General features: G+C 30.1%; 1 protein-coding gene across 1 annotated transcript; it reads right to left on the bottom strand.

Annotated features, from left to right (window-relative positions):
• Window positions 1–3,587: 3,587 nt before the first annotated feature.
• On the bottom strand, window positions 3,588–7,723 carry LOC111912529 (uncharacterized). Its single transcript, XM_042897685.2, has 8 exons — window positions 7,402–7,723; window positions 6,113–7,287; window positions 5,352–6,070; window positions 4,787–4,799; window positions 4,603–4,614; window positions 3,982–3,988; window positions 3,828–3,874; window positions 3,588–3,680 (listed from the first exon to the last, which is right to left on the bottom strand). The coding sequence occupies exons 1-8, from the start codon at window positions 7,721–7,723 to the stop codon at window positions 3,588–3,590; spliced, it is 2,388 nt and encodes a 795-aa protein (XP_042753619.2).
• Between the last annotated feature and the right edge of the window lie 2,721 nt (window positions 7,724–10,444).

Here is a 10,444-nt window from a genome sequence, read left to right as displayed (position 1 = left end):
CTAGGTAAGGGAACTCGGCGAGTCGACGGGGTGACTCGACGAGTAGAGTCAACCAGGAAGGATGACTTTGACTGAGGACTTGGACCTTGACCAAGAATTGACCTGTTTGACTTACAAGGGTACTTTGGTAATATTGGTATTTATGGAATTTTTTCTTTGGTACAGTGGTGCCGATCGTGCCGGAGGTCAGAGCAGCTTGGTATTATCTTTTCAGTCAGCGAATTTAGGTGAGTTATCCTCACTATATCGACAGGGTCTACGGCACCAAGGCCGACCCTTTATCGGATGGAAATTCGGGTATTGTTTGCTATGTTATTGATTTGCTAGATCTGCATCCTGGTATTTAGGATGGTGTTATGTTAGTGACCTAGTTAAGGTCGGTAGTCGGTATTTAGGGTAATGTTATGTTAGTGACCTGGTTAAGGTCGGTACCCCGGTATATAGGGTAATCTTATGTTAGTGACCGGTTAGGATGGAATCCTGGTTAGGATGTTGATATGCTATGTGATCTGTTAGACTGTTTGTCTGGTTAAGGATTTGTTATATGATTAATTGTTTTATGTGCACATGGTTGTTTGACGGGGGTTGGCTTGAGGCGGATCCTGCTTTATGCTGTAGGCCAACATACCCAGGGCGGACCGGATAATCCGAAGGCCCAGCGAGCGGTCTGGATAGGCTGAAGGCCCCAAGAGGGCGGACCAGACGTGCCAAGGCTTGGAGAGTGGACCAGGCCGACTGAAGGCTCGGTATGGGCGGACCAGTCATACTGTATACTCGATGTACATGGCTAGACTCGAAGGGTGGACCAGGTGGACTGAAGGCCCGGTGCAGGCGGACCAGTCACACAGTAGACCCGATGTGCATGGTTGTTCTGTATTGTGATATGATATGAGTATGGTTATATGTGGTTGGTATTTTGGGGGTAACTCACTAAGCTTTTGGGCTTAAAGTTCAGTGTTTTATTTCAGGTACTTCAGGAGATCGTGGCAAGGCGAAGGCGTGATCGTACTAATCCTCATGATTTATGATTTATGTGATATGGTTCTGGGGAAATACTCTGACGTTTAAACTATTTGAAAATAAATGTATGAACTTAATGGTACACATACATATTATGTTCTAGACAGCAATAATTCACATCATACAATGATTCCTTTCCTTTGGCTTTGGTTTTGGCTGACTGTACATGCTGCATCCTCGATCCTTGTCAACATAATGTCCCATTTTCTTCTACAAATCCTTTTATAGAAAATATTTCCAAGCTGTATACTTGAGTTCAAATACACTAAGATGTGTCTGATTCGCTCAAGTTGTGCTCTCAAGTTGTGCTCTAATACTAAATTGTAACGTCCCAAAATTACAATAAATTTAAACTTTTGAAACATTTATATTTATAATCAAAACCATTATATCCATTAATTAACCAAAACCGTTAAGTTGCAAGATACTTTCAACAATACCAATCTATTTGTAATTCACAATCAACAACGTAGATTCTAATGAGAAAAACCCCATAACAAGTGTTTATGACAAGGACCCAATCTTCGAATCATGTGCATGTCCAGTCAAGCTTTGGCCTTACCCTTATTCCTACATGATGTACGTGTAATAATCATTTTATAATTGAAAGGGTAAGCACGAAGCTTAGCGTATTCCAACCCAACATTACAATAGCAGCATTACACCCTACTCCTACTTATCATGCCATAATCTAACATAAAAACATTCATATAGCATAAAAATCAAGATCATGTAACTCACTCCTATCTAGGAAGACATCCTAAACAACACCCAAATAAGGACTTGATATTCAGTCGTCGAGTCCACGGACTTGGCGTTTCCGACTTCGGTCCCCCTAACTTGGCACAATGGCCTTCAGTCAGTTGACTCGGTATTCAGCCGTCAAGCCTAAAAATATTATGTATATACATTCCACAAAACAAATAATAACATCAAACATAGCTCATACAACAAGTATTACTTTAACTATCAATCATATAGCTCCTAGTCACACCCGACCTAACAGTAGGTGTATAATACCCTAAGGTTATGAAATGAGGAACTCACCTCCGATAGAAAAACACTCTCCAAAGTAGCCCGAGACACCCTTTATGCAAGTCAACGTTCAAGCTTCCTAATAATAAAAAATAAAGTTAAGTTATGATTACTTGATACCCCAAAATACAAATGACTCATGGTTAATTTTTTGAGATTTTTATATGAAAGTTATGGTGTGATAGGGACATCTTTTGCGCCCCCCCCCCCCCCCCCCCCCCCCCTCCCCCCTACCCTAACATTTGTACAGAATTATTAAAAAAAAAAACACGTAAAACAGGTTTTTTGAATACCTATTTTAGAAACCAAAAAGAAATCTTATATTTAATTAAACATAATTATATTATAAATTATGTTTTGTCTTAGACATAAACTAATGTTTTGCATCACAAACACAGAGAAGTTACTTATAACATAAATTCATGGAACATCATGTAAAAGAATGTTAGCTTCATTTATCAATCCAGAAGGTTAAAATATTATTTTATTGACACCTTATAATAATTAAATAAATAAAACTTTGATTTATTTTCATATAATAAGTTAAGTATTATGAACTAATCATTTATGACAGCACATGACTACAAATGAACCATAAAATAGGTACATGTTGCGAGAAAAGCGGAACAACAGATGCAATCGTGCTGGTAGTAAATACTCAACATGCTAAATCTTAAATGAACTTTACTATTTCCGCACATTGATCGCTTTCTTTACTAAAATGTCGATCAGATATTAAGCCGCCATGTTAAAGGTTCGATGGTTCAATTGTTTGGTCCGAAATAATCTTTAAAAACCGAATCACGTCTAATATATATATATATATATATATATATATATATATATATATATATATATATATATATATATATATATATATATATATATATATATATATATATATATATATGTAAAAGTTCAAATGAAAACCAAAAAAGGTTAACACCGTAATAACCTCTAATTTTAGATGTTTATAAAGAGTTTAGGGTTTAGGGTGTTTATAAAGGGTTTAGGGGTTAGGGGTTAAGGTTTAGGGTTACCCTAAACCATTTATAAACATCTAAAGTTACAAGTTCTTACGGTTGTTAATATTTTTTGGTTCTCATTTGAACCACTATATATATATATATATATATATATATATATATATATATATATATATATATATATATATATATATATATATATATATATATATTGCTACTTTAAAATGTTAATCATATTTATTGTGTGGTTGTAAGCATAATTCTGAACCAATTGATAAATAAAATGAATAAATATAAAATAAAGGTCTATGATATTACAATTTGATAACATGGATCATATAATCAACAAGATTTATTGTAAGTCTATTTTAGTCAGTTAAATTATGTTTAAGAAAAGAAAATTTCATATTTTAAAGAATAATAAATTCTTTTAATTTTAAAAATCTGATTTTTTTTAAACTAATTTAGTATCTTTTTCTAAAAGGAATTTTTAATTATTGCCTCATTTTATTTTGTGAGACTCACATTGTATTATAATAATATATTCTAAAGAATGTCATCCATAAACCAATAAAGAGTATTTAATCTTGAAAGCCAAAGGTTTTTTCCGGTAATATTAGATAAATTTTCAATCATTTTCTAAGAATATATCGAATAACATAACATTTAATGTAACAATGTTAATATAAAAGTTATCCTTGCAAAATCTGTATACAATTTTATGAGAATGGACTTTAAAAATGCAATGAAAAACTAAAATACATCAACAAAAAAATCTTAACATACATTCTTGAAAATTTTGGAAGAATTCTTTCTCTTTGTTGGTTCGTCTCCTAAATGTATGTAATAAGTATAAAAACAAAACTTATTTTTGTAATAGTAGTCTCTTATTGATATGCAAACCAAATAGGAGTCATTATGTAAGAATAATATATAATACTTTTAAGCTGTAATTACAAAAACAAAACACAAATAGTAAAAGAATCAAATAATATATGTTCAATGGACATTTATATTCCATGCATTTATATTCATTGCATTCTATTATAATAAAATTATAAATTCTGATAGAATATGACAGATATTAAGAATTGTAAATTTATTCTTAAATAATAACTTTTATCGTTCAGTCATCACTGCTCAATCCATTATAGCTAGCTTTTTTCTATTTTTATGACAAGATAACAAAAATGGTCTTTATTAGAATAACATTATGGAAGCATTTGACTAAAATGAATTGTATAAGTTGAACAAATATATGCCTACATAATAAAAATTGTTGGCAATCTAATCTGTAATCAACATATATGCATACCAAATATATGTTGGTTTGTGTCTCGGTAATTAAAAACATGAATTAAACCATAATTTTTTTTAAAAAAAAGTCATTTTCATTACAATGTCATTCACAATTGAGCAATAATCTAAAAAATCATTATTTTATCATCGCCTTACTTATGTTTAGAAAATACTCATCTTTGACATGGAAGAAAAAAAAAACGACGGCCACATCTTAACTGTAATTTGAATAATTAATTAAAAAGTAATTTGGAGAATTTACCTGAAATTGATACTTACAAAAAAATAAATAAATAAATAAAATAGAAAAATAAAAAGAGAAATTAAATAAAAAATAAAATAAATCAAACTGCTACGGTTGTGGTATCCTTAAAAAGTAAATTGATTAGAATTTATTTGATTGAAAATTCTTGAAGAATCGTTTATTTGGAAGTAAACATACTTACAAATATTAGATACCTCAAAAAAAAAAAAAAAAAAAAAAAAAAAAAAAAAAAAAAAAAAAAAAAAAAACTATTACCACGGAGTGAAAATCGAAAATGGCATAAAAAATCTTAAAAAACCTAAAAACGCACCATTTTGAAAATTTATATCTTATAAGAGCAAAATCACCAACAATAAATCCAGCAAATTGAAAATAACGACACTATACTATCGTATTCTCACAATCGTTGATCCCAAAGACTACTATTTTTTTTTTAACCAACAAATAAGAGATATATATACAAAAAAAAAAAAAAAAGACGATAGAAAACTAGCAAGACACTAGGCAAGAGTACAACAACATAAAGAAAGACAATAACTAAAGGAGAAATATTTTTCTATCAAGACACTAGGCAAGAGCAGGGCCGGCCCCGAGATATTGGTGACCCTGTGCGATTTAACAAAAAATAGGCCCTAAAATTTGAAAAATCTTAAAATTTAAGCAAAAAAAAAATAATTTAATTTTCTATTGCAAATACATAAAATTAAAATTCCATTCAAAATAATACAAAAAAAAATAACTTCTACTTGAAAATAGTCATCCTCCTAATATTCGATGAAATAAAATTTTCAATAACATCTTCATAAGTAACTTTATCCAACATGTTACGCTCAATCGCCATCAAAGCCAATCCATTAAGTCGTTCTTGAGTCATTGTAGATCTTAAGTAGGACTTCAAAATCTTCAATTTTGAAAAACTCCGTTCTGCAGATGCAACAGTAACAGGAATAGTCAACATAATTCTATATGCAATAGATGTAATAGGAAAACAATCAACGCGTTTTAAAAAATTTAGGATATCAATTGCTGTCAATTTTTCCTTAGGCAAGAGATGTAAAAGTAATTTTAATTCAACATATAAGTCATTCCCATCAATATCCGATTGTTCATCTTTCTTGAGTGAAGTTTCAAGAGACATACAACAAGACTTTAAGGTTATATCATCTAATGAAAGTAATTTTTCTGAATTAAACAAAAAGCCAAATATTTTATCATATTGTTGATATTGTTCAAACCTTGTAGTTAAAGAAGTAATTGCTTGATCAACAATATAAATAAAATATTTAACCCTAAATTTCTCTTGGGCGGATTGTGAAAAACTATAAGAAGTATCGTTTGAAATCTCATCAAAATGTTTTTTTATTTTAGGTTCACGTTTTTTAGGAAATATTGGATCAATGCCCATTTCTAAGGCAATATCTTTTGCAGTTTGTAAGGCATTTAAAAACCCATTTTCTCTATATTCCTTAAAATACGAAATCAACCCCTTTATTTTTTCCATAGCAACATCAATAAGCATATCTTTTGATTGCAATTGTTTGCTAATTAAATTAACAGTGTTTAACATTTCATACCAAATTACTAATGCCAATATAAACTCAAAGTTGCCAAGTTCATTTTTTGCTAAGGATTTAGCTTCACTTGTTATTTTTGGATAATTATCATTTTTTGCTACTTGAAGTAAAGCTTTTTGTATATCGAAAATTTGAAATCTTATAGCTTTAACACTATCAACACGACTCTCCCAACGAGTGGATGACAACGATTTAGGAGTTAACCCTTTCACATTATCTTTTAAAATTTGCCATCTCTTAGTGGAATTTGCAAAAATTGTATAGATACGTTGTATTGTTCCAAAAAAACTTTTAGCTTTACCACAAGTATTAGCCATATCACACAAAGTTAAGTTCAAACTATGACAACCACAAGGAGTATAAAAAGCCCTTGAATTTATATCTAAAAGCTTTTTTTGCACTCCTTGATGTTTTCCTTTCATATTTGATCCATTATCATAACCTTGGCCACGTACATTATTAATGTCAAGATCAAGCAAATTCAATTCATTTTGTAAAACATCAAAGAGTCCTTGGCCGGTTGTATCATTTACATCTAAAAACCCTAAAAAAGATTCTTCAATGCAAACAACATTTGACGAGACATCTACATATCTTAAAATAATAGTCATTTGCTCTTGATGACTTATATCGGGAGTACAATCAAGTATTATTGAAAAATATTTTGCATTTTTTATCTTTTTAATAATCATAGACTTTATTTCTGAAGAAAGCAAAAGTATTAATTCATTTTGTATCCTATGCCCAATATAATGTTTATGGATACCAATTTCATTTGTAATACGTTGTATATGGTCATAAGAAACCATGTCAAACTCAGCCAACATTTCAAATAATCCTAAAAAATTTCCATTGTTATCTTCATACAATTTCTCATTAGTACCACGAAAAGCTAGATTATGTTTAGCAAGAAATTTCACAATAGAAATAATTCTCAACAAAACTTGTCTCCAATGAACTTTTTCTTTTTCTAATTGTTTTTGAGCCGCATTATCAATAGTTTTATTTTTTTGTAATCTTAAACGCAAATCATACCAAGTATTTATATTTTTAACATGTTCCATACTAGTTTCATGCTCTTTAATTCTAGTGTTAAGATGTATCCAATCTCTAAAACCCTCATTTGCTAATTGACGCTTCCCACACCCTTTACGAAATATTTTACAACAAAAACAAAAAATTTTATCAATTTCTTTAGAATAAACAAGCCAATCTCTATCACATTTTTCCCCATTTGGTAAAGTTTTAGTATAATATGTTGCAGAAAATCTTCTTAAATATTTATCTTTAGGACCTTTTGTAATAGAAAAATCTCTTTTAGGACCTTTCAATACTAAAATATTTATCATATTAGAATCAAGAGCATCCCAATTTCTTGGATCAAATATATCAAAAGTGTGAAAATCAACATTATCATCAACAACATTAGGATTATCATTAACATCAACATTATCACTAGCATTCAAATTAACATCAACATTAACATTATCATTATCATTATTATCAAGATTAGCTTCATTAACGTTTTGTGTTTCATTTTCCATAAAGTTTTGTGTTTTTTTTTGTTATAAACTTATCCATAGATCCTGCTTGAATTTTATTATCTTCTACAATTTTTTTTTCTTTTTACGTTTTCCATATCCAGATGCATATTTTTTTATTCTAGGAGGCATCATAAGTTATAGAAAAGAAAGAAACGACCTTATTTATGACTTCCAATTTATAGATTCCTTCTTGATTCAGATTTTCCACACTTCTAATCCCCAAGAGAAGTATCAAAACTGGACTGCAAAGAAAAAAAATCAAAATATGCTTTTAAGAAATCACAAAATCTGCAATGATATCATAGCATAAATCCAAAAATACCTTATTATTTTTGACACTTCAAATCAAAAAAACAAGAATGTGCTTCTAAGGAAAACAGAAAATCTGCAATCTGAGATGGTGAGATCATAATTACTTCTTAGTTCTTACAAATTAGAAATTATCATAAACAAAAAATCAGAAAAAATAGAAATTTGAAATTAGAATTTACCTCAATTCCTTGTTCCTTGTAAGTTTAAAGCTTTGAAAACTGATATTGTTGATTGTTCCTCCTGATTCAGTAATTTGGACTTAAAGAAAATGAATAAAGAAGAACCGATAAGAAATCTGAAATTATGAAATTACTCAATTAGAAAAAACAAACCCATGAAAAACAAAACTAAAGTTTCAGTTTAGTATTATACCTTTGATTTCGAAACCTTAAGCTATAAGATTTTGATTTTTGAAGCTTCTTATTTCGAATTTCAGAATTGTGATTTTGAACCTTCTGATTTCGAAATTTGATGATTCCGAATTCTGATTTTGAAGCTTCTAAAATTGTTGGTAATCTTTGTAAAAACTGATCAGTGAAGAAGAAGATAAAGAAGGAAGAACTAAGAAGTGAATGTAAATTGATAGAATAGAATTGAAAGATAAATGAATGTAAATTGAAGTTACCGTTCCAGTAATGATGATTCCTATTATCCATGCGTGCGTTATCAATGAAGAAACCGAAGAGTTTTTTTTTTTCCCGAAAATTCAGTTCCCGCTCCCGCTGCTTTTGTTGCTTCCTGTGTCCACAGCTTTTGTTGCTTCCTGCGTTCGTCGGCTATGGTTATGACCTAATTTTTTTGGGCCTAATTAACATACCTATTACAGAATGCAAAAAAAAAATGGGCCCTCTAATTTTTTGGGCCCTGTTCAATAGCACTGGATGAACCTGCATTGGGCCGGCTCTGGGCAAGAGTACAACAACATAAAGAAAGACAATAACTAAAGGAGAAATATTCAGCCCTATGAAAGGTTTGGAGCACCGGTATACCCAACTAATCGCCTCTGTTTTTCCTCTATATTTGATCCATGTGTAGATGATGGACATAATGATATATGTCACTTTTTTAGGTTGTAACATTTTTGTGTTGAATAGTTGTCATTTCTAGCTTTCCAGATAGGGATATATACATTAAAGTCCTAATATTTTAATCGATTTAACAAAAAAGTCCTAAACTTTATTTTTTTGACAGTAAATTCCAAATTACCAGTAATTTTTGACACTTTCACCATTTTCCGGTTAGCCGGTAATTAGGACTTTTTTATCAAAAAAAATAAAGTTTAGGACTTTCTTGTCAAATCGTCAATTATGATTTTATTGGCAAAAAAATAATGTCTAAGACTTTCTTGTCAAATTGTTGAAAATAATAGGACTTTAGTATATATCTCCTTTTTTTGTTAGAAATTTAATGGTATTATACTCTTTAAGCATAAGAGTTATTAAAACATTTTCTAGTAAGCTAGATCCTATAGAAATCCTTAACATTTATTTCTTGTTAAATCTTTTTTTTTTAATCTCAACAAACCAACATTTCCTTAACATTTATTTCTTTCTTGATTATCTCAATTTTTTCAATGTCGGTTTCTTGAGATTAAAAAAAGGATTTAACAAGAAGCAAACGTTAAGGATTTCAATAAGATTTAGCTGATTAGAGAAGGTTTTAATAACTTTTATGTTTAAAGAGTATTATACCATTCAATTTCTAACAAAAAAAAATTATATATACACTAAAGTCCCAATATTTTTAACGATTTGACAAGAAAGTCCTAAACTATATTTTTATGACAGTAAAGTCTTAATTGAGGATTTGACGAGAAAGTCCTAAAATTTATTTTTTTTGACAAAAAAATCCTAATTACCGGCTAACCGGGAAAAAAGGGTAAAAGTGTCAAAAACTGCCGGTAATTTAGACTTTACTGTCAAAAAAAATAAAGTTTAGGACTTTCTTATCAAATTGATGAAAATATTAAGACTTTACTGTATATATCCCTTCCAGATATTCCATAAAGCTCCGTAATAAATCCCCAATAATCTCTTCTTGTTTTTGAAGCAATTCCTCCAGGTTGATGGAAAAACTATTACGTTATGAACTGTGCCAAGATTAACAATTAGGACGTGACACCACCTCAATTATCCATTCCATGACAATTTTAGCATATAAACGTTCAACCAAAACGTGATCCATTGTTTCCACATTTATACTACATTGGCAACAGATTGTTGAGTTAACAAGGATACCTCGACTAGATATGGCCACCAATGTTGGGATACATCTCTACTTAGCCCTCCAAATGAACGTGGAAACTGTAATAGGGACTTCTTTCAGCCAAACGATCCTTGGTTTATCCATCAGGTCGCATTATTCCAATCTTCCCTTAATAGATTAACTTGATAGTCACCATGATGATTT

Source organism: Lactuca sativa, chromosome 1, assembly GCF_002870075.4.
Source record: "Lactuca sativa cultivar Salinas chromosome 1, Lsat_Salinas_v11, whole genome shotgun sequence".
Classification (NCBI taxonomy): Eukaryota; Viridiplantae; Streptophyta; class Magnoliopsida; order Asterales; family Asteraceae; genus Lactuca; species Lactuca sativa.
Note: the sequence above shows the minus strand (reverse complement) of the source record. Positions and strands in the feature narration are given on the sequence as shown.

Excerpts from the sequence above, each read along its gene's own strand:
- LOC111912529 (XM_042897685.2), bottom strand. The coding sequence starts at position 7,723 with ATGGAAAATGAAACACAAAACGTTAATGAAGCTAATCTTGATAATAAT. Across the intron at positions 6,071-6,112 it reads CAAAAGATATGCTTATTGAT|GAATATAGAGAAAATGGGTT; the intron begins GTTGCTATGGAA and ends TCGTATTTTAAG. Across the intron at positions 3,681-3,827 it reads CTTCCAAAATTTTCAAGAAT|AAAATGATTGAAAATTTATC; the intron begins GTATGTTAAGAT and ends ATATATTCTTAG.